The following is a 25,000-nucleotide window of genomic DNA, read 5'->3' on the forward strand; positions in this document are numbered from 1 at the left end:
CTCAAGATATATTTAATCTGTACATTATCCAAATCATTAAAAATCAATCAATACTGGTCAGTTGTTTGACCTGTTATTTCGTGCAAATCAATCTAGACTAGGTCTCTTTTTTTCTTTTTGCAGTTGGCTAACTTTTAGATCAGCATGTTTATCTATTATATTCTTTTGAAGCATTTGTAGTTATTATTTAAAATTTTTCAATTTGCTTCCTAATTATTTAAAATGATTTAATTTTTTTTTGACTTATATTGAAGTTCGCAATGCATTCAGACCTTGGAAAAATCATTCAGACGATCCTCGAAGAATTTTGGAAGAGCCCTCCAGTGTTGGTTTCAAGCTCAGCATCTTTGCCGTAGTATGTATGATTATTATGTACGCTTCAGCTCAACTCATTAGCAACAAGCTAGCATTTGCATTAGAAGGCTATGGTTTCAAACACAGGATAATCTAGGATAAAGCTTCAGTGCAATAGAAATGTGGGCCATTAAGCTCCTCGATCTGCTCCACCTTTTGAGGTTATAGTTGGTCATCAGTGCAACTGTACTGCACAGTCTCCATCTCCTGTACTGTTATTAGGATCTAGAAATCTGAGCCTGTATTCAACATTCTCAATGACTGAGCTCCCATAGCTGTACTAGGTGGAAAATTCCAAAGATTCACTATCCTCTGCATGAAGAAAAATCCTCCTTGTCTCAGTTTCAGAAGGCTTGCCCTTATTTGGAAACCGTCCCCTCCATCTTGAGTCACTCCCACTTCACAGACAGGTGGAAAATCTTTTTTTTACGAATTTTGTAAGTTTCTGAGGTTACACAATTCTTCTAAAGTCTCTAGAGATTTAAAGAAGGGCCCTGACCCAAAACGTCAACTTTCCTGCCCCTCTGATGCTGCCTGGCCTGCAGCTCCACACTCTTATCTCTAGAGATTACAAGTTCAGACTTCTCGATTCCTTCTTGTAAGACAATCCTGCTGTCCATTGTTAAAGCTTCACTACAGTCTCCATGGCAATACGTCCTTTCTTAGATAAGGAGACCAAAACTGTTCACAGTACTCCCAAGTGCATTCTCATCAAATTTCTATACAATTTGAACAAGATGTCTTTACTGTTATACTTTAATCCTCTTGTGATAAAGGCCAATTAGCTTCCTGATCCTACATCTGCATGTTAGCTTTAACATGCTGTATGGCTAAGAGCATGCATGTCCCTTAGAACATCAACACTTAGCAATCTCTTCACTTAAAAGATGCTTTGTACCTCCTTTCCTTCTATGAAAGTGTAACCTCATGCTTGTCTACATTTTTATTCCACACTGTAGGGATTCTATGATTCTATGCCTGGTTCTTGCCCACCCATTCATTCTGTCCAAATCCCTTGATGCGGCTCTGTGTTGTTCCTACCTAATTTTGCGGCATCTGCAAACTTGGACACGTTACATTTGGTTCCTGCATCCAGATCATTGGTATCTATTGGGAACAGCAGTACCCCTTCATATCCCTTTCATTAGTCCATGCTGACTCTGCCCATTCAAATCTGTCCAGATATTCCATCCTTTATAATGGATTCTAGTATTTTCCGTACTATTGATATCAAAATAATTGGTCTGTGTAATTTTCTGTTTTCTTTTTCCCTCCTTTCTTAAAATGTGGGTTTTTATTTGTAACCTTTTGATCTTAGGTACCGTTCCAGAATTTATAGAATTTTAAAGTATTATCACTGATCCATCCACTATCTCCATAGCCACCTCTCTAAACACTCTGGGATTTGTTGACTTTCAGTACCGTTAGTTTGTTTTGTTGTTTTGTTATTTAGTTATTAATTTTCTACAGTTGCTCATTCTCACGGATCCCTTAGATCTTTGATTGCTAGGATATTTCTTCTGCCTTCCTTCATGAAGGTGGACACAAAGTAATCATTTAAAATGAACTCCCATTTGTCTTTGCTAGTTATTTGCTTTTTATATATCTGTAGAAGCTTTACTGTCTTTGCTCATGTTTTATGTTGTTTAGTTTCATCTTCTAGTCTCTTCCAGTTTCTTCGTCGTCCTCATGCTGAATTCTAAAGGTCCCTCGGTTGGTGTGCTTTTCTTGTTTGGCTTTTGTTCCTTTAAAGGAATGTATATTCATTGTAAGCCATGTGTTAATTCTTTAATTACTAGCCATTGCTGACTACCACCAGACGTGTAACTTAACTTGTCAATTCAATACAGCCAACTTACCCCTCATACTTTAATTAGTTTTAATCTGAGACACTTTCAGATTGAACAATATCATTTTCAAACTTAGTGGGAAATTCCAAAATGTTATGGTTACTCTTCACTACAAGTCCTTTTGGAACAGAATATTAATTAGTCTTTTCAAAGTGCTTTTGGTATTGGGTGAGAGTAGAGGAGGGTGGGGTTGAATTGTTGAGGATTGTATTTTACTGATAAGAGCAGAACATAAAGATAGGAGTAGGCCATGAGCTGTTCAAACCTATTCTGCCATTTGATTCACATCCAAGTGAGGAAATTTCAGCTTGTCTCAATTTGAAGTGACTGTCCCTTAACTGAAGCTATGTTTCCTTGTCCTGGACACTTGAGCCAGGGGTAACAGTCTGTCAGCAGATGGCAGCTGTTCATTATTCTGCCCTTCACAGCATCTCCAGATGCACCATTTTCTTTACTTTTCCCATTACAAGTTAGTTTGGCTCTGTACAATTTTTTACTCTCTTCTATATTATATCTTGTCATAGAACTTTCCTTAGTTCATTTTCCTCTTTGCCCCCCACCCCCACCACCGCCATTTCACCTATGTTTCTAATTTTTCACAGTTGTGATGTCACATCAACTACACTTTGCTTTTCTTCAGATTCTGACTGCCCCAATTATTTCCATGTTCCATTTTTGTTTCAGACTTCCAATATCTACTCTATTTGCTTTTATGTTCCTACTCTGGTTTCTGTCCACTAGTTTATCCTCCATCTGGGCTTTTAAATTATTCCAACCTCATGAATTTTTATCTTATATGCTGTTATGTCCATTGGTGCCACTTTACCTACCCTAATAGTTGCATCAAAAGCACTGATTAGTCAAGTGCAATCCACTCCTTATCCATGTTGATGCTGTGTCATTGTAGTACTATATATTTTAAAATGCCCAGTTACCAATTCCATAGTAAAGAATTTCAGTATTTTTTGGCAACTAATGTAAGACTAGTTGGCCTGTAGCTCCCTGTTTTTTTTTCTCTCTCCCTTCTTCCTATCTTGAATATTTCTGTTAGATTTGCTACTTTCCAAACCACTGGAGCCATTCCAGGTTCTCAAGTGATTATAGTCCGTGAATCCCCTATTTTTTCAAATGCCTTTTTGAGAACTCGAGGTTGTAGGCTATAAAGTCCAGGAGATTTGTTGGATTTTGTTTCCATTAATTTCTCTCATTTTTCTATACAGACGTTATTTCTGGCATGGTTTTTGAGCCTTCTGCTGTGAAGATGGACACACAATATCTGTTCAATATCTGCCGTTAAAATTTTCCTTCTCAGCTACTAGGATGCCTACCATTACTTTTGCTCCTTTCTTGTTTTAACCATACTTGCAGAAGCTCTTCACAACCTGTTTTCATAGTTCATGTTAGTTTAGTCTCGTGCGTTAGAATCACAGAGATATACTGCATGGAAACGGACCCTTCAGTGCAACTCGCCCATGATGACCACATATCTTAAATTAATCCAGTCCCATTTGCCAGCATTTGGCCCACATCCCTCGTAAACCCTTCCTATTCATATACTGATTCAACTGCCTTTTAAATGTTGTACTTACAACAATCTCCACCGCTTCCTCTGGTAGTTGATTCCATACACACACCACCTTCTGCATGAAAGCATTGCCTCTTATGTCCCTTTTATATCTTTCCCCTCTCGCCTTAAACCTATGACCTGTAGTTGCGGACTCCCCTATCTTAGGGAAAGACCTTGACTATTCACCCTACCCATGCCCCTTATGATTTTATAAACTTCTATAAGGCCACCTCTCAGCCTCTGACTCTGCAGGGAAAATAGCCCCAATCAATTTAGCCTCTTCCTAAAGTTTGAACCCTCCAACCCTGGTAACATCCTTGTAAATCTTTTCTGAGCCTTCTCAGGTTTCACAACATCCTTCCTGTAGCAGGGAGACCAGAATAGAATGCAGTATTCCAAAAGAGGCCTAACCAATGTCTTGTACAGCTGCAAAATGATGCCCCAACTCCTTTATTCAATGCACTGACCAATAAAGACAACCATACCAAATGCCTTCTCCACTATCCTGTCTACCTGTGACTCCACTTTCAAGGAGCTATGAACTATGCTGTAACAAATTATAGGATCTCACGTTTATCCAGATTAAACTCCGTCTGCGTTGTTTTCAACTTCTCTCTAATCTTTGGTCATTCTTTGCTGATTTCTAAAACACTCTTAATTCTCAGACTTAATACTTTTCTTGGCAACGTTGTGGACCTATTCTTCTATCTATATTATTGTTAACCTCTTGAAGTAGCAATGGATGGATTACTTTTTCTATGGAGTTTATCCTTCAACAGAACATGGTATTTTGGAGTGAAAGAGAGGCCACCTGCTGCACCATTCGGTAGCAAAGTTGATCTTGTGGTCTCAGCAATGTTTTCCTGTTTGCATCCCATAACTCTTGACTTGCATTCCTTTAATGTTCCTTTTGAGGAGAAATCGTTTTTCCTTGTCTTTGTACCTTTGAGGTTTATGAATTAGCTCTTTAAATATTTTCATTGCTTAGCCACTGTTGATTTTTTAAATCTAATTTCCCAGTCTATGCTAGCCAACTCACCGCTCATGCCAATGTAGTTTGCTTTAATTGCATTGAATATGGAACAGTATTGTACTTGTGCCTCTCTAACAAGATCATTATAATGATCAGTGTTCTCCAGAAGATTGTTTGCCATGGGATTACTAATTAATCTCTCATTGTCAGTTGAGATCTAAAATAGCCTCTTCCTTGTTTGCTTCATGATGTATTGTTTCATAAAACTTTCTCAATGCATTCCACAAACTCTTCCACCACTTCTTCTACCAGTTTGCTCTGTCCTGTCCATTTGAAGGTTAAGATCCATTATTATTTTTACACTGCCTTTGCCAAAAGAAATAGTCTTATTTCTCCCCTGGTTACTCTACCCAGATGTGATGTGAGAGATGTTTATTACAGTAAGCCACCTGTTCCTTTATGTTTCTTGAAGTCCCTGTTTGGCACACCAAATCTTCATGTTTTTTCCAGTTTCACATATGAAATTTGAGTACTTTTCCAAACAGTTTTTTTAAAATATTGCCAGCCTTTTGGATTGTTGCAAGCTACACATGCAGACAGTCCAACTTTTGATGGTATTTCAGTATTTAATCACAACTGTAAATAATTATGGCATTTAAGACATCATTTGATATTTTCTAATTTTCTAATCTTTACAAATGTTTCAGTCGTTTTAGTGGTCCTGCTGCTATGGCTCCTTACTCTCCTCAGGGATATCCATTTATGGCACCATATCTTCCTCAGGAGTCTACTGTTCCTTGTCTTCCGGATTCAGTAACAGGCCCAGGCTTTAGTAGCTCTAGACCTGCTGCTCCTGCTTATGGATTGATTACAGATTTGCCTTTACCAGTTCCCACAGCTGACTCCTCAGAACAGGTAAATCTAAACTGGGTTTCAGTATTTAGAACATCAAACATTATCTTCTGCTTTTGCAATGCTTTTTACTTTGAAGTGCAGCAGAAAACTATTTTTATGTATTTCTTCCCACTTCACCACAGACATAGCTTGTCCAATTTCAAACATTAATCTTATCCTGCTAAATCTGAAAATGTGTTTTGTAAAAGCTAGACCAAATGTGACAGGCGGATGTCCATAATCAAATGATAAACCTCACTGGTGTAGCACACTGAAATCAAACCTCACTGCTTCCAAAGTTGTCACAAAAGATTTTATTTAAGTATGTAGAATTCCCCAAATTACTTCTGTTTTCAGGTGCAGATTGACAAAGCATGCTTTTAACAAGGATTGCTATTTATTACAAATTAGTAGGTTCTAGTCACAGGTGAGCAATTATGGAACGTCACCATATAATTCTCAGTTTAAACTCTTATCCCCTTACACAGTTCGGAACGCAGTTCACTTGTGCCTGTCCACAGGATTTGCTGAGGTGATACTTCTGACATGCCAGGATTTGCTTTTGTCTCGCGCTCTCGCTGTCCCCTCCAGGTACTTAAATTTACTTGTAGCAGGCACAGAGTGACTGGTTCACAACTTATAAAGCATCTGCCTTATTCATGAACACAACTAGCAGCAACTGGGGAGGAGAAAAGGAACTGGCTTTCTTCAGGTTTTAGGTGTTTTTGCTGCGGGAGGTAAAGACAGCAGCTTCCTTTTTGGAAGTCTGAAGGCAGTTGAGCTGCCTGGGAGCAAATCAGTTGTTGGTAAACCAGAAAACCTTTGTGATCAACAATTGGTTCCTCTAGCTATGGTGAGCTTTATACAGTCTGGGGTCAGTGCAGAAGTATTTTGACCCTTGTATTCTATGTGCGCTAAATGCAGACTTATCATCAATATAGGGCAGAGAAACAGTACCGTGACACAATCCAAAAAATGCATAAGTTCGACAAAGTTAGTCTGTAGCAAAAAGAAATTTGTATTTAAACAATCGCAATAAATCAAGCTTGTAATCAAACAAGAGCAAAGAAAATCAAGTTTATCCCAGCCTTTGAGAAAGCAGTGATGAGCCACCTTGTGAACTGTTGCTGTCCTTGGTGGGTAGGTATATCATTAGTATTGTTAGAAAGGATGTTCCAGGATTCTTATGTCTCTGCTGCCCTTTTTCCAGTTAATAGAGATCCCAGCGTTGGAAGGTGCTGTTGCTTATGTTACGTTCTTCTAAGTCATGAGTGTAAATCATAAATAGCTATTCCTGAAGCATGGATCCTTGCTGTACCCAGCTAGTTAAAGCCTCCCCTCAACCTTAAAATATTGGTTTTCTTAATCTCTGTTTCCTGTTCATTGACCTCTGTCTATTGTAATATATCTTCTGTTGAATTAGTCCTAATGTTAGAAAATTTTGTGACTCCTTTTTAAAAATCTAACTGTTACATCCTTTTATCCATCCTATTGGTTGCATCCTCAAGAGAATTCTTAACAGATTTCTCAAACACAATTTCCTATTCCTAAATTGGTTTGCTAAATTTGTTGTGGCATGGTGGCTCAATGGTTAGCACTGCTGCCTCTCAGCGCCCGGGACCCAGGTTCGATATAATCTTCGGGCGACTGTCTGTGTGGAGTTTGCACGTTCTCCCTGTGTCTGCGTGGGTTTCCTCCAGGTGCTCTGGTTTCCTCCCACAGTCCAAAGATGTGCAGGCTAGGTGGATTGGCCATGCTAAATTGCCGATAGTGTTCAAGGATGTGTAGGTTAGGTGGGTTATAGGGGGTTGGGTCTGGGTGGGATGCTCCGAGAGTCGGTGTGGACTTGTTGTGCCGAAGGGCCTGTTTCCACACTGTAGGGATTCTATGATAAATGTATTGTCTGTGCTGAGGCAATCAGCATATGACTAAACGCTTTGTCTTTATTCTTTTTTGTTTCTTTATTCATTCACGGGATGAGGGCGTCGATGGCAATATTTATTTCCCATCCATATAGTAATCATTAAATTCTTAATTCCAGATATTTTATTGAATTCAAATTCCACCATCTGCTGTGATGGGATTCGAACCAGAGTCCCCAGAATGTCATCTGGGTCTCTGGATTAACAGTCCAGCAATAATACTACTAGGCTATTGCCTCCCCTAGGCAATGACATTCCTAATTATTCCTGGCTATAGATTGAACAGGAAATCAGGTCATAAGTCTTGGAATCTTTGGAAAAGCTCTCAATGGTGACTTCATTTTTGTCTCCTTTTGTTTACGGTTCAGCTAGTTGAGAAGGAGACTTAAAAATATTTGTTTATATTGTTAGATGTAGAGATAAGAAAAGTTGTTCAAAATAAGTTTTGGTTAAAGCCATTTTAAAAAACAATTATTTAATAATCCAAATCGATCAGGCAAAGACATTAAACGTCACGGTATTTAAAAAATGTTAATAAGAATTTTGTTGTTAGAGAAACTCTTTTTAGAGTGGTTAAGATCCGTCCAATCTGAACAACAGTTTTAAAACAAAGAAGTACATCAACAGTTGGTATTTTAACCTGCTGTGTTTAGTGGTGAAAATCAGAAATAATCAATAATTCTTCTGTGAGACTACTTTGATTATAGTCCTATGGTATGTATAAGAAGCAAGAAGTTAATTTATTTCCAACCTTTAATATAGTTTATTATTCTTGTATCTTTCCAGTACGTTCATGACCATTGGAGCAGACTACTCGTACTTTAGTTATTTTAAATTTTTAACACTCAAATTATATCATTACAGAAGTCAATGTTAATTATTTTATACAGAAGTTTAAAGTCTAATAAAAATAAATCGATTAGTAGTTTTCCTTTGTCAGGATGATTGGTACACCTGCAGTGCTGTAGGAGTGTTCCAAGATTTGGACCTGGCACCATTGAAAGAGCAGTGATATAGTTCCTAATCAGGATGCTGTGTTGAGGGGATATTTGCAGGTGTGGTGTTCCCAATATCCTCGTATTAGAGTAGAGAAATATTGTTACAATCTTCAAAGCATGCAACTTAAAATTAGCATGTAAATGTATTTTTTTCTGTTTTAGTTAGGTTTGAATGGTCATAGTTACAAGATGCCAGATCTCCCTGACCACTTTGCAGAACTCAATGAACTCAGGTATGATATATAGACTTTAGGATGTAATAATACAACCTATTCTACTAACTGGAATTGACTTTTTTTGAAAGTAGTCCAATTCAATAGTGGTTTAGTTATATTTAAGCAGTACTGATACATCAGTGCTATGTGGCAAATAGTGTTGTGAGCATGTGAAGCTAGGACTTGAGTATGCCAGATTTGTGCCACTCTCTTTGTAACATATTGTACTTGTTCAGAAGCCACACAGACACACACATTTATTTGAAATCATAAGCTTTTGCAGTGCTGCTCCTTTGTCACATGAAGTGAAGAGAAACACGCAGGCACAGAATTTATAGGCAGAGAGATCAAAAGATCATACAAATGGTCTCAGTGGAGTGTCGACAGGCTGAATAACTTTGTGCGGGTGATCAAAACTGTCAGACTTTGTGAGTAAAGTGTCAACAGCTGAATAACAAGCAAAGGGAGATGACTTACAATCTGATTAAATGAGGCAAAGAGACAGTTACAAAAATTTTTTTTTAAAAGGTGGTGCTAGAGACAAACCAAGTGAAAAGGAATAACAAGTGTAAGAGCCACATACCGAGGGTCTAACCCAAATAACAAGTAATCCAAAACTGTGCAAACTAATTAAGGTAGAGAGACCATAACAAGTTATCAAGGTGATAGTGTCAAAACAGGACAGTAAGGAAGATTTTACAGATACAGAACAGTATGGTGGGGTTACATGTAGTGCAACACAAACCCAACATAACGGTTGAGGCCATCTTCATGAGTACGGAATTTGGCTATCGATTTCTGCTCAGTAATTCTGCGTTGTTGTGTATCTCGGAGGCTGCCTTGGAGGAAGATCGGAGGCTGAATGTCCTTGACTGTTGACATGTTCCCCAACTGGGAGGGAACATTTGATTGTTGTGCCGCATCCATTAATCTGTTGTTGTAGTGTCTGCATGGTCTTGCCAAAATACCATATCTCGGGGTATCCTTGTCTGTAGTGTATAAGGTAGACACCATTGGCCAAGTCAGATGAATATTTGCCGTGTACGTAGTGGGTGGTGTTCCCACGTGTAATGGTAGTATCCATGTCAATAATCTGTCATGTCTTGCAGAGGTTGCTGTAGCAGGGTTGTGTGATGTTGTGGTCAATGTCCTGAAGGCGGGTAGTGTACTGCGAACGATAGTCTGTTTAAGGTTTGGCGGTTGTTTGAAGGCGAGAAGTGGGGGTCTAGGGATAACCTTGGCAAGATGGTCATCGATGATTTGTTGAAGGCTGCAAAAAACATAGTGTAGTTATAGTGCTCCAGGAAAGTAGTGGATGACAAACGGTACTGTATTGGTCGTATCTTGTATCTGTCTTCTGGGGAGGTTGTTGCAGTTTTTCGCTGTGGCAGGTCAGAACTGGCAACCAATGAGTTGAGCATTGTATCCCGTTCTTATGAGGACATCTTTCATTATCTCTGGGCGTCCATCATATTCCTCGTCATCTGTGCAGATCCTGCGTATGCGCAGGGCTTGTCCGTCGGAGTATTGTACTTGTGACATACATTGTTTCAATTAATCTATATCTATTGCTGTATAATCTGTATCTCTTGGTTTGTAATAAATCTTAGATTTACATCCCCACTTCAAAATTTTCTGTTTTGAATTATAAGGTTCCATTCATAATAGTATTGATTATGTAAACCTGTTACGTTATAATTGTACACTCCTAAAGGTAGCAATTTGTTTCTGAGTTTCACTTCTGCATTGAAACATTGTTCAAATTGATCTGGTTTTCTGCATTTTAAAAATAATGTTGATGTGATTTTGTGGCATATGCATGGATTAAATTTGAATGCACAGGGATGGTTGTCCCAGTCTTTTAAGCCCACTTCACCCGAAACAGCTCTTGATTTTGACTCCATTCCTGCATATGAATGTTTCGCAATAATGCTAGTTTTTCCTTTGAGTAACTGGTGTTGCCTTTCAGATTGTAAGACAGAAGTTCACAACACAGGAGTATTTTGAAAGTCACTGACACTAATTTTTGAACAATTTGAAATTGCTAACTATGGCTATCTCAGCACTCCTTTTTAGGTACATGCACTTATTTTTATTAAAACGCCTTGCGTGCATTTGTGTTTAAATTTGTCATACATGTATATTGACTGATTGCTACCACTTGGTAGCAGGCAAATATACGATTATCAAAAATTATACTGCAATCAAATAAAGAATGGTTAAGGTACACATGCACACACCATGTAATTTGAGTATTGTGATCATGAATCTTGAATTTTCCTATTCAAAATACTATTAACCACATCTGTATTCTTAAGTAAATAGTGTGAGTGGCTAATATATTGAACCTGTGTAATGCAAGTGACCTAATGAACCAAATAAATACTCAGCAAGCAATGGAATATCTGTGAAGAGAGAAACAGTGTTAATAGTCTGGATTAATGCGTTTTTATCAAGTTGGGGAAAATAATAGGTCTCCAGGAATTTATTTAAAAAAAAAGGTGGGTGAATGAACAAAAGGGAAGTCTGATGGGTTGAAACTCTGGCTGAGCCAGGTGAAGATGAGTGGTAATAGGACCAGAAATAAAACGTATGTCCAGAGATGGTGTGAGCAGCTGTTGCATGAAAAAAAAAGTTGCTACTTAAACAACAAAAATAGATTGCATTCAATAGTTCAGAAAATTTAAGAAACGAGATTAATTGAACAACTTAAAATCAATCCTCATACTTGTATAATTTTAAGTAGCTGTCTATTGGTTCTTAATTATTCCAACATTCAAGGTGTTTGCTATATCTGAGATAGCAAATTTAGCTGACAAGTTATAAATTAGCATTGAAAATACACAAATTAATCTCTATTTACTTATCTGGTTATGTTGAGAAATATTTGTATACCTGCATTGAAAGTTTATGCTTATTTCATTTTTTATTTTTATTATTGATATTTATGAATTGACTTGTTTTATAGTACAACACAATTGACAGAATTAAATGAGAACGAGGTTCTGCTACTGGAGCATTTCATCAGTTTGCCACAATTGAAACAGATCTGCACAGACAAAGACAATCTGATTAATTACATCGAGGAACTAGCAAGTATGTTTAGTTCTGGTTGTCATTCTATAAGATTTTGTTTGATTAATGAGTTTGGAATCATTAAACTTGTTTTTGCTTCTTGGAAGAAAAAAATCTACAACTTGAACCTAAGTTGGAAGCAGAAAGACAAGAGCTGTTAGATAAAGTAAGACGATGGCTGTTATTTTTTTTTACATTTTTATATTTTCAAACATTATGTTGCATGTGATACTACTTATTTGTTTTTCAGTATGATCAGCTAACTCAACTGAAAAGTAATTTTGAGAAAAAATTGCAAAGACAACATGAACTGAGTGAGGTAAGTGCTATCTGTGTGACATCTGTCATTTAATAAAATATCAGAGGGTATTTTATAAAGATTGTGATAAAGCATTTAGAAATGCATAATGTAATCAAGCAGAGTCAGCATGGCTTCATGATGAGGGAAATCATGCCTGACAAGTTTATGAAAATTCTTTGTGGAAATCACAAGCTTGATAGGCAAAGGGGAACCAGAAGGTGTAATCCCTTTGAATTTTCAAAAGCATTCTATAAAGTAGCAGAAGACTACTTAAGATAAAACACATGGTCTTGCAGATGGGAGATGCAATATTATGCAGTTTGGTGAGAGAAATAGAAGGTTACAGTTTAACACAGATGAGAAGGAATTTCTCTTCTGCAGATGGTGAAGCTGTGGAATTTTTTACCACAGTGGGTTGTAGATACTGTGTCAAGTATATTCTAGGCTGAGTTAGACAGATTTTTAATTAGTAAGGGATCATCCATCATCTCATTGAATGGCAGAGTAGACTTTATGAACTGAATGCCCTACTACTGCTCCTGCATGTCATGGTCTGTGTTTGTGCTTCACTGAATATTGTACAGTTCAAAATTTCAACCAAATAATCTTTGGCTGAAATATAATATTGCTGTCCAAGGACATTTTTTGTCAAAACATTTTGTCTTGATTTATTGAGATAATCCACAAGATTACAAATTTAAGAGGTAAACCAATATTTATACTGAATGACAAGAGAGCTGATTATTGGCAAGTGGACTCTTAACTGCTAACTGAATCAAATAACTACAACTGGATGATGGGGGCGGGGTGGGGGGGAAGGGAGGAGTTGTTTTCAGTAATCCAAAATGGCTAATTGTGTGTGAAATCAAGGAGCTTTGGTTAATAATTCTTTTAGCTAAACCTAGTCCCTCCATAAAAATGACCCGATCCATTAGCCCTGATAATTTACTAGAAGCTGAGAAGGCTGTAAATTGTCAAAAGTATAAAGAAAGACTGGGAACATGGATTTCCTATAGAATGTAAAGCAGAACAATTTCTTTGTAACATTTCCACCCAGCAAGACGCTAAATTGAAAGCTTAGCTAGTGGCCAAACTGAAAAAGGTAAGAGGCTACAAACTGGGACCTTTTGTTTTCAGATGATCCCTGGCGATAGAGGGTGTGATCAGGACCATGGATAAGGTGGAAGATCAGAAGAGTTTAGGGATGGAGTGAGGTGGGTAATTATGGTTGAAAGGGTAGGGGCCAAGGATTCCCTGTGGAATGGATGCAGCACCCATCTTCAGGACTCGCAAGGAATGCTCAAGACTGCTCATTTGTGGAGTCAGTAGCTTTTGCCTGCCTTTAACTACTGGGATTCCCAACCTGTGGGAGGCCCACTTAGCTGCAGTTAGTTTTTATTCAGGTTCTCAATTGTAGCATGGAGCCTGTTTTAAGTATGTTAATGAAATGTTCCACCTCTGACCAATTGAATGTCCAGACAACACGATATCTGCCATATTACAAAAATCAGTGGATGTGTGCTTAGTATGCTGAATGCTCTCTGTATTGATCTGTAGAATTCCCCTCCTCAGGAGGAAAGAGTAGTGTAATTGCAGCAGTCACCTAGAATTTGCAAACTCAAAACGTGAATTAGATGTTATTAAACTAAACTAGGTACAACCTATAATCTTTCAGTATGTGTGAAGTTTTAATAACTGAACTCTTTTTTTGGATTTTTAGAGCTGCAGTTTAAGTGCCCTGCAGGCCAGATTGAAAGTAGCAGCTCATCAAGCAGAAGAAGAATCTGATGTGATCGCTGATGAATTCCTTGAGGGCAAGGTTGAAATTGATGATTTTCTCAGCAGCTTCATGGAAAAGAGAACTGTATGTATCAACTTTGTGATGCCATAGTGATCAGACTGCTTGGAATGAAATGTATTTACTTTTGGTATGAATACTTTGAACACACTCCTATTTTAAAGAAACAAGTACTGAAGAAATGTTTTTTTGGTTGTCATTTATATCCTTATGTCAGTTACCACTGATGGGGAATAGAGGCTTTGGTGAGACCGGAAGTGAGTTACTTGCTGCAAAATTTCTAGTCCTTGATGTGCACTTTATAGCTGTAGTGTTTATGCGACTGGTTCAATTCAGTTTCCAGTTGATGGTATGTTTGAAAGTGGAGAATTCAGTACTGATATTGCACGTGAACGTTGATTGGATTATCTCTTGTTGGAGAACCTGTTTTAATATTTAAAAATTAATCATTTAACATTGTATTTTTCTTGAATTACTTTACATGAAGAATTACCTATGTTAATTTGCTTCTTCACAACTAAAATTGTTAAATTATTGTTTTAACTGTGCAAAAGCATTACCAAAAGCTTTCTTCACACTGTTTCTTAATATTGTTTTGGAATTGCATCTGGTGATGTTAGAATGTGTCGACCTTCAAGTGAATTCAGCACCTGATGGCTTTTACGCTCAAGCATCTGGTTGACACCAGCTTTATCATATAAATTTAAGGCTTTTTAGCCTCATGATCAGTCCTTCAGTGACTAATTCCAGGAAATTGTTTGTAATTGTGTTGTCTGTAAAGGACTTCGATTAGGCCACAGCTAGATACTGTGCGCTGTTCTGGTCTCCGCACTTTATGAAGAATGTGATTCCACTGGAGGAGGTGCAAAGGAGATTCACCAGGATGTTGCCTGCGATAGAGCATTTTAGCTATGACGAGAGTCTGGATCAGCTCAAGTTGTTTTCTATGGAACAGAGAAGGTTGAGGGGGAACCTGACAGGTGTATAAAATTGAGGGGCATTGACGGGGTGAATAGAAAGTGGCTGTTCCCCTTAGTAACAAGGGGACATAATTTTAAGGTGCAAGGCAGGGGAGTTAAGGAATGAATCCTTCATACAGAGGGTGTGGAGGAGTCTGGAATGCACTGCCTACAAGGGTTGTTGAGGCAGGAAACCTCGCGACCTTTAAAAACCGTTTGGTTGAAAACTTGGAATATCATAACATTGAAACAATGGGCCTAGTGCAGGCAGGTGGGACTAGTATAGATTTAGTGTAGCTTTGGTGGTACAGACTTGATGGGCTGAAAGCCTCTTCTGTACTGTACGATTCTAATGTTGTCACAACAGGTATTTATATACGGTTTTTAATCTAGAAAAATGTACCAGGGAACTCCATGGGAGCATTATCCAATGCCAAATGGAAGTGTTGGGATAGGTGATGAACGGATCAAAGGGTTTTAAAATGTTTTAAGAATGTAAGGCAGACAGTTAAGGATAGAATTCCGGAGCTTAGAACCCTGGATCTCTGAAGGTGTAGGCGCCAATGGTGGGGTGAAGAATGACCCAGAATTGGAGGAATGCAAAATGTTTCCAAAAGTTGTAGGGCTGGAAGCAGTTGGAGGGTAGGAGGGACAAGACCATGTTATAAATTGAATATGAAGGTTCTTGAATTTTCCTTTTAATATTGGCTGAGCTGCTTTTAGAAGTGGCGTAACTCAATGGCTTTGAAAGAGGGAAACTCGGCAACATTTTTCGAAGCTCAGCTCAGGAGCTAACAATGAAACGGGAGAGAAAATTAGGTGGTCAGAGGTTTTGATGGGATTGGGGTACGCAAAATAGGTAATGGGTCAAATGGAGAGGGCATTGATGTGTCCCCATGGCTTCTAAATTAAATATATAGTAAAAATTGTTTGGAAATGGCACAGATTAATAGTAGGACACAGTGCTTCAAATTAGTACTAACTTCAGTATTGTGTGTTGGACAGTAACTTCATTTCAGACATCGTTGCATTAGAATGTACAATGAGTGTGGACATTTTTTGGAAGGTATACCTAAATTATCACTTGCGCCCTTAAAGCTTTCTTTGTTTCTACAGCTTTGTCATTGTAGACGGGCAAAGGAAGAGAAGCTTCAGCATTTAATGACACAACATGGACAGTTCCTCTCACAATAGGTAAAGTTTTAATTCAGTTTACCCAAGAATCTTTAAGGTAGTGAAATAAAAATTAAGTACTTAATCATTGAACAACTGATGAAAATAAAATCTAGTCGCTTCTGATTTGATGTTCGTGCCAAATGTTAATGTACAGCCTGTATTTCCATACTAATGCAGGAATTGGAAGTTCTGATATATTGTTTCTACAAAGCTTTGCTAATGAGGCATCGTTCTCCATTTGAATGTGCTTATTATTTTTGTCAAATAATAGAGTCCAAGTCATACATCATAGAAACAAGCCCTTCAACACATGTCTATGCTTATCAACAAACACCAAATTATACTAATCCCATTTACTTGCACTTGGTCCATAGCCAACTATGCCATGGCATTTTAAGTGCTCCTTCAGATACTACTTAAATGTTACCAAAGTTCCTACCTCCTCCACCCTCTCAGGCAGTGGGTTGCATATTTCTACCACCCTCTGGGTTTTCTCCAATCTCCTTTAAACCACTTGCTCCTCATCTTAAGCTTGTGCCTTCTGGTTTTAGAAACATCTGACATGGGAAAAGATTCTCACGATCTACCTTATCTAAGCCTGTCATAATTTTTTGTAGCTTAATCAGTTCCCCCATCAGCCTGATCTGCTCCAAGGAACCCTAACCTAGTCTATCCAGTGTCTTCTCATACCTGAGACTTAAATCTCCTCTGCACCCTCTCCAGTGTAATCATGTCATTCCGTTAGTGTGGTGACCAGAACTGCACACAGTATTTCATCTGTGGCCTAAACAGGACTTCCTTGTTCCTATATTCTATAATCCAACTAAAGAAGGCTAGTATTTCATGCGCTGCCTTTACCATCCTGTCTACCTTTGCTGACGCTTTTAGTGATCCATGGACTTGTACATCAAAGGACTGTCCAGGGACTTACATTCATTGTGTATATCCATCCATTATTAGACCTCCCAAAATGCATCACCTCACTTATCAGGATTAAATTCCATTTGCCATTGCTCTGCTCAATTTATCAGACTGTAGGCTGAGACCACCATCTTCACTATCAACGATACCATGAAATTTTGTGTTGTCTGCAAACTTACTAATAATACTTTCTACATTCACATACAAATCATTGTACGTAATAAACAGCAAGGGTTCCAGCACTGATCGTGGCACTCCAGTAGTCACTGGCTTTTGATCTCAAAAACATCCTCCATTTTCACATTTTCCCTCCTATTTGTAAGCCCATTTTGGATCCAGATTGCCAAGTTGCCTTGAATCCCACGTGCTCTTGCTTTTGGACCAGCCTTCTGTGTGGGACACTGTCAAAGGCCTTACTGAAGTCCATGTAAACCACATCAACTGCATTTTCTTCTTCAATACATTAAGTCCCTTTTCCAAAAAACCTAGTTAAATTGGTCAGACAGGATTGCCCTGTTTTCTAAAAAAAAAACTATACTAATAATTCCTGATCAATCCGTCTCTTTTCAAGTGTTGATTAATCCTCACGTTCAGAATTTTTTCCAATAATTTCCCTACCACTGATGTCAGACGAACTGGTCCTGCTAACTATCCTGCTGCCCTTCTTGAACAAAGGAACCACATTAGTTAACCTCCAGTCATCTGGCACTTGTCCTGTGGCAGTGAAGTATTAAATATCTCTGCCGAGGCCCCAGCAGTCTCCTTTCTTGCCTCCCAATGCATCTCATCAGGCCCTGGGGATTTATGTACCAATATGCCCACCTAAATATCTAAAACCATCTCCTCCTTATTAATCTTAACATTGTCTAGAACCTCACCCATCCCAACTGAAATACAGATGAGAAGTATACATTTAAGACCTCACCCATGTCCTTTGGCTCCACGGACAGATGCCCCATTGGTCTCTCTTCCCTGGTGATCCTCTTCGTCTTATATCTATAAAATGCCTTGGGGCTTTCCATAATCCTACCTGCCAAAGATATTTTGTGGCCCCTCTTGGCTTTCCTAAGTTCTTTAAACACGACCCAACGCACTATACTTTTTGAAGAGCCTCCCTTGTTTTTTTTTATTGTGCTGTACCTAATAAATACTTCCTTGTTTTTCTGTATCGTATTCTCAATATTCCATGACATTCAGGGTTCCCTAGACGCGCTCCCCTTGCCCTTCCCTCTTGGAGGAACATGCTGGCCCTGAATTCTCAACATATTATTTTTAAAAGATTCCCACTTTCGATATGTAGACTTAGCTGTGACTTAGTCAGTTTGCCAGATCCTGTCTAATGATACTAAAATTGGCCTTCCCCAGTTTCAATACTTAACTTCTGCACTATCCTTATCCCTTTCCATAATGACTTTGGAACTTAGTTATCATCACTATCCCCTAAATGCTCACCTACTGAAGCTTCAAGACAAATAGGGCTTTAGACTTCAGTCTATAAAGTTCCTCTCCATGTATTCTGTTCAGTCCCATTCTGCTATTCTTTACCCATAGTATTTTGTTGTTATTTTTGAAATAACTGTATTTTTGTTTTAAAAGATGGACTTAGACATTTTAGATGATTTTTGGAAAAGATTTGTACATTCTGACCACCACCTAATTTTTCAAATATTTCCAAATTCTTGTTTAATTCCCTAATTACATAGACATCCTCTCAGTGACCAATAGGTAAAAGGATGAAAGAAAACAAATATAATCACTATCACTAGAGAAAAAGTGCTGGGAAAACAAATCAAGTTGAAGACCTGGACCTGATGGGATGCATCCTAAAATGTTAAGGAAGTAGCTGAAATGATAATGGATGGATTGGTAGTAATCTTCCAAGAATCCTCAGATTCTGGAAAAGTTCCAGTGGATTGAAAAACTGCCAATGTAACAAGCTTATTCAAAACAGGATGGAGACAAAACCGTTAACATGAGGCTAGTTAGCTTAACAACTGTTGTTAGGAAAATATTTCAACCTATTATAAAGGATGTGATAGCACAACAATTAAAAATGCATAATATGATTCGCAGAATCCACATGGCTTCATAAAAGGAAATCATATTGAACAATTTTTTTTTTATTCTTTGCGACGGTAAAAAGCAGAATAGAGAAAGGGGAAGTACTGGATGTAATATATTTGCAGTTACAATAGGCATTTGATGAGGTTTTACGTTAGACTACTTAAGACCCTATGGTATTGAAGGTATATTAGCATTGATAGAGGATTGGTTGGGTAATTGTGAGTCAAACAAAGTTAGGATAAAGGGGTCAATTTTAGGAGGGCAACTTTTTAACCGTGGAATGCCCAAGGGATCATTGCTGGGGCCACAATTATTTACAAGATATGTGAATAACTTGGTGAGGAAAACTAAATGGATTGCATAGCCAAGTTGCAAATCTGACAAAAATAGGTCGGAAGGCAAGTGATGAGGCTAAGACACAATCTGTAGAGGGATGTAGATAGGTTAAGGAAGTGGGCAAAAGCTTGGCAGGTGGACTATTATGAGGGGAAATGTGATGTTATAAATTTAACTGAAAAAATATAGGAAGACTACAAAAACCTGCAGCATACAGGGATTCGGGAGTCTTCATGCATAAATCACAAAACACTAGTGTAGAAATTCGGGTATTATGGATGGTAAATGGAATGTTGGCCTTTTATTTCAACCAGAATGGTCTATAAAAATAGGGGGTCTTGCTAAAACCATACAAAACACTAATCAGACTACAGTTGGAATGCTGTGGAGCATTTTGGTCCCCTTTTCTAGGGAGGCAGTCCAGAGAAGGTTCACAAGCTTGTTTGTGTTTAGTGTCTTATGAAGAGAGTTGAGTATGTTGTGCCTGTACAAATTGGAGTTTAGAAGAATGAAAGGTGATCTTATTGAAATATATCAGATTCTTATGGTACTTGACAGGATGGATGCAGAAAGGTTGTTTCCCTTTTATGGGAAAGTCTAGCTTCATGGGGCATAATCATAGAATGAGAGGTTGCCATTTTCAGACAGATGACAAAGAATTTCTTGAGGGTAGTGAATTGATGGATTTTTTTTTTTAACGACAGAGGTCTATAGAGGCTAAGTCATTAAATATATATTAGGCTGAGATACACGGATTTTTAATCAATAAGGGAAAATCCTGGAAGTGGAGTTGATGGTTACCAGATCAGTAGTTAGTTTGTGTGCTGGTAACGTAAAACATTATCAAAAACAATTGAAATTTAAAATTTACCATTGTTTGTTCTGTAGCTATCATGGTGGCACAGTGGTTATTAGCACTGCTGCCTCACAGCACCAGAGACCCTGAAACTATTTAGAATTCAGAACAAGGGGCTTAACATTTAAGAATTACAGCAAAAGCCATTTAGAAGTAAACGTTTGCTCAGGTTAGTGAAAATCTAAATCTGTACCCGTAAAGAGTGCAAATATGGATCAATTCCATTGTTTGGCATTAACATTATTGGATCTTTCTTGAGTAAAGATACTGAAGAGCTCATGGAGCAAAGGCAACTTTAGAGAGGTGAGAAAAAGATCAGCTGTGATTTAACTAAATGTCAGTCAAGAATGACTTACTAAATGGCCTACTTCTGGTATTTTGATTCTGCACCACGCCCCCCAATTCTTCTTAAATTGATTCCCCCTTATGCCATAGATCCCTCTTCCAAGAAGGTCAAGGTGCTCAATTTGCATGTTAACATACAGAAAGTTGGGACTCAAGCTTCGACATAAGCCATCATTCAGGAAGACAGTTTCCTCTGATTCTGTCTCTGTAACCCCTTGCCACCCCCAAACTCAGCTGTACAATGGAAGTATCAATAATGATTCTCGTGCTGGGAAATGACATCTCCTTTTCAGTGTGCTGCAATAAGCTAATAGCTAGGATAGCTTCCTCTTTGTTGACCTCTTTTTCTAATAGTATTTAAATATTTATCATAATTTTTAAAAGGTTTTCTGCAATTAGTGACTAAGTATTTAATTTTTTTAAAGTTCAAAACTGCTTGAAATTACTATAAAATGCCACCCTGAACAATGACAGATTGTGTTTGTTTGACCTTGAGGGACATGGATTCACCAAGATTATGCCTCACTGTTTGGTATTAGATGTATTTGTCTCAGGATCCCTTCATAAGGGCAAGTTCTTGCTACAGTCTACATACAAGGTAGATATGGAGTTTTTTTGATTCAGTCGGTGCAGAAGATTGACACTTTGCCATTGATAGAAAATCGGGACCGTTGTGATGTTTTTCTTTCTATTTTATTTTCTGCACGTGAATTAGGATTAAATTTAATATTTTAATGTAATACTTCCTAGATCAGACTCTGCTAATTAGAAACATTTCTGTCTCATTAAGGAGTCTTTACTAGAGCATCAGAGGCTGAGGGTTGACATGATAAAGTATATAAAATTGAAAGGCATGGATAGGGTGGGTACTCGCAGTCCTTTTCCCAGGATGGAAATGACAAATACTAGGCACATACATTTAAGACAAGAAGGGGCAAGTTTTTTTTTAAATAGAGGATGGTTGGTGCGTGGACACACTGCCAGGTGTGGTGGTAGAAGCAGATAATGACAGCAACACTTAAGGGCCATTTGGACAGACACTTGGAGACACAGAATAGATAAATACAGATGACATGCAGGCAAATGTGCTTTGTTTAGAATGGCATCGTGGTCAGTAAAGACATGATGGGTTGAAGGGACTGTTCCTGTGCTGTACTGTTCTGTATGAATATATATATGGTACTACCTTGGTGCTAGACACCCAAAGGCAAGTTTGTCATGTTTGCTGGTTACAGTAACTCTGGGTCCAATGTTTGTGTTTTTTCTGTTTCAGAGGGCACTTCTGTATGCGTAAGAAATCATTTTGGGTCTATCCATTGAAGATAAAATAATACACGCTTGGACCATGCCACCATTGCTAATGCTGTTGTTTTCTCTCAGCAGTTAAGTTTTTGAGCTGAAATGCATGTTCTGGACAAGATGGAATGCATTCAACTGCAAAATGAAAATTACAGATGTATCAATACATTTAGTGAATGTTATTTGGATGACCTTTTTGAAATGATGTTTTTGTAAAATTGGTTTCCCATATTAAAATATAGCTCAAAATAACCAAAATTTACCTAAATTTGTTCCTGTATGATTTCAATATTCTTGGTAAATACTGTTACATTTGTAAGTAATAACTGTGGATTCCTGTATTAAACATACTATTAATCTGTAAATAGTACTGATAATTGCACTGTGTTGCTTTAATCTTCATAAAACACTTTCAACTAGTTTTATTGTTGGTGAAATTTATTGAGCTGAATTTTCAGTTTAAGAATTCAACATTGCTGTGGCACTCCATTGGTATGTTGCAACAAGCAGTCTCAAGATCATGCTGAGATAATTTATATAACTTAAAACTAGATGATGAAAAATCATTACTTCAGAAGTTTTACAAAGTAAATGTCTACATACTCTTTAAAAATCACTAATTATGGAAATACCACAAGCTACATCACATTTTTGTATTTAATTAACCATATCAAGATGTTACAATGTGATTCTTCTATTGATAACATGTTAAGATATCACAGGATTGTCAGGAAATAAATAGCAAATATTTAATAGCATATATTCTTTTCATAAGAGGGAATAAAATCTCAAACTCATTGTGTAATGGTCTGCACATGTCGAGTTTTCTAATGTGGGACATGGAGTCATGCATTCAAGGGTTACAGGTACGTTTTTAAAAAAGGGCAGTGTTTAAAGTTGAAACTGGGTGGATTTGCAGAGTGGGCTCTTCAAAACAAAGCTGCTTTTGAGTAATGAAAACATCTACAACCATCTTGGTTCAAGTTGAGAAAAATAGCATTTTTCTGGACATTAAAAGTGGATAACTTTGAAAAGAAAGTTCATTTGGAATACTTATCCATTGTATTGCAGTTTCATGCATGATTGTTTAGACTACTTGATCTTTGCTTGGCCTTTGTACGGACATGAGTCTGAGGCTAGTCATTTCTTAAATAATTAGAATGGGGTACACCAAAGCAATTACATTAAGTACAATTCAATTTCTTATTACCTACTCCTTTCAGAATTAAATAGAATAAATTTATTTTTCAAAGGAAAGGTACACTTAGAGGGCATCATGTTTTTGACTCTACATATTCATATTTTGACATTTATCTGAATTTTCTTTGCAGACATTTGTGATAAATCAATTTCAAAGATTTTTCTTTAGATATGAAAATCCAAATGTAAGTACATAAGGTTTGCTTTCAAATACAGTAATTTAAATTTCTCAAAGTAGTACATTGTGTTCAAATACAATTCATTTAATTCCTGTCAAGCAATTGTAGCATGTAAAATCCAGGGATGTACCCTCAAATATTGATCCAGTTATAATTAAAAAGGAGATCCTAACCGCTCCCTTTAGATGAGTTTTTTTAAAACTGCTATTTTCTTGTCACTGTAGACTCTCTGCTCAGATCCTTCTATCTGCTGATTCATTTCACATCAGTTGCAACTTTTGTACTGCTCATGTCAAAGAAATTGGTTACACGTTGGATAAGTTGCCTGACTCCAGGGTGGTCAGCTCAGACTCTCACTCCTGCTTGCAACTCTCTAGATAACTCCAACAGTAAATGAACCTTCTGAATGATAATCTTGATTTACAAATTTAAAACAATACCAAAAACCTGCAATCCCTTATTTACCAGTACATAATTTAATATAAAATTTGTTCCCATGTGTGAGTTATTAGCAAGTATCACTAGATTCTCATGCAACAGCAAAGGCAAGTTCTTCAGAGTATACTGACAGATTTTTGTTGTTGTCTTCACTAGACAGGAAGTCTCCACCATTTGGTGATCTGCAGTTCAAGTCAGCAACGCCTGATTCCTGGTCACTATTGCCAGAAAGATCCGTGTCTGAATGCTTCATACCGTGTGTCAGAATTGTAGTTTCTGAATCTTCATCTGCTTGTGAAGGGCTACAAGAAGTGAATGGTTTCCCATTGTCAGTGTAGTCCTGAGGAGTGTTAGCTAAACACTGATCGAAAGTGGAGATTTCCAGTTTATGAAGTTGTTTGATTTCTCCTTTTCTGTTTCTCAAATTGGATTGATCCAGTCTTGCTAACTTCTGTTTAAAAATAATCAAAGTACAATGTCAAGCAATCAATCTTAAATTAACATGAGCTCAAAACCCACAAGAGGTTAACTTAAATTCAGGTAAATAATTAAATCTGGACTAAGTACCTGGTAACTACAGTATTAATGTAGGACCTTCTGATTTACTCAATGTTTAGGGAAGGAAATCTGCTAAGAGTCGCATGTATGCCAGAGAATGTTATGGTTGATTGACACTCAACTGCTTTTTGAAATGGCCTTGCAAGTTACTCCATTTGAGGTAGTAGCTCAAAAGCCATTTGGGATGAATGAATCTCCCAACTGTGTATTGTAAATTAAAGTTTGTCTTGCCAAAAAGAAACAATGTTAATCTGCATAATTTTTCAGATTTTTTTTCTGAAAAACACATGGCAGCTGCTAAACTAGTTATCTGTAACAGCCAACCCTCTCAAAACATGTTGAGCTTCAATTCCTTTACTGTTAGTTTGAACTACACCCTCGGAAACAGACGGTTGGAGTCCGAGCTCTTCAATCACTGAGCAACCAATGCGAAAACCTCCTGTGTTGGATAACACCCTGAACAGTTGAGCTATTACGTGAGACCACTACTTATTCAGTTCTCTTCTGAAAGCAAGTTGATCCACAATGCCAGTATGGGTAGTGAAAGGAGGTAGCTCAAATCTGTTCTGGTTGGAACAGGGATTAAACATGCTACTTTGGATCAGACTGGTACTAACAGCAGCCCTTTAGCCTACTGAGCCTGGAGGTCTTGGTTATTATGGTGACATACATTTTTGCATAGATGTTGGAACCAAGGGTAATGATGGTAGTGGCACTCACTC

General features: G+C 37.7%; 1 protein-coding gene across 4 annotated transcripts; it reads left to right on the plus strand.

Moving 5' to 3' along the window:
* Window positions 1–248: 248 nt before the first annotated feature.
* On the plus strand, window positions 249–24,519 carry vps37a (VPS37A subunit of ESCRT-I). 4 transcript variants are annotated; one of them, XM_048592550.1, is made up of 10 exons: window positions 249–355; window positions 5,452–5,659; window positions 8,721–8,791; window positions 11,742–11,869; window positions 11,956–12,014; window positions 12,099–12,167; window positions 13,870–14,013; window positions 16,023–16,100; window positions 21,878–23,288; window positions 23,877–24,519. In XM_048592550.1, the coding sequence occupies exons 1-8, from the start codon at window positions 261–263 to the stop codon at window positions 16,098–16,100; spliced, it is 852 nt and encodes a 283-aa protein (XP_048448507.1). In that variant the 5' UTR covers window positions 249–260; the 3' UTR covers window positions 21,878–23,288; window positions 23,877–24,519. The 4 variants fall into 4 exon arrangements, with proteins under 4 accessions (XP_048448507.1, XP_048448510.1, XP_048448509.1 ...); XM_048592553.1 differs by having other exon boundaries at window positions 23,881–24,519; XM_048592552.1 differs by having other exon boundaries at window positions 21,985–23,288.
* Window positions 24,520–25,000: the final 481 nt, after the last annotated feature.

The sequence above is a fragment of the Rhincodon typus genome, unplaced genomic scaffold, assembly GCF_021869965.1.
Source record: "Rhincodon typus isolate 14 unplaced genomic scaffold, sRhiTyp1.1 hic_rhity00001433, whole genome shotgun sequence".
NCBI lineage: Eukaryota > Metazoa > Chordata > Chondrichthyes > Orectolobiformes > Rhincodontidae > Rhincodon > Rhincodon typus.

Bases quoted from the DNA above. Each gene is read 5' to 3' on its own strand.
- vps37a (XM_048592550.1), top strand. From the start codon at position 261: ATGCATTCAGACCTTGGAAAAATCATTCAGACGATCCTCGAAGAATTT. The intron at 8,792-11,741 runs GTATGATATATA...CTTGTTTTATAG, and splicing joins GCAGAACTCAATGAACTCAG to TACAACACAATTGACAGAAT. The intron at 12,015-12,098 runs GTAAGACGATGG...TTTGTTTTTCAG, and splicing joins GACAAGAGCTGTTAGATAAA to TATGATCAGCTAACTCAACT.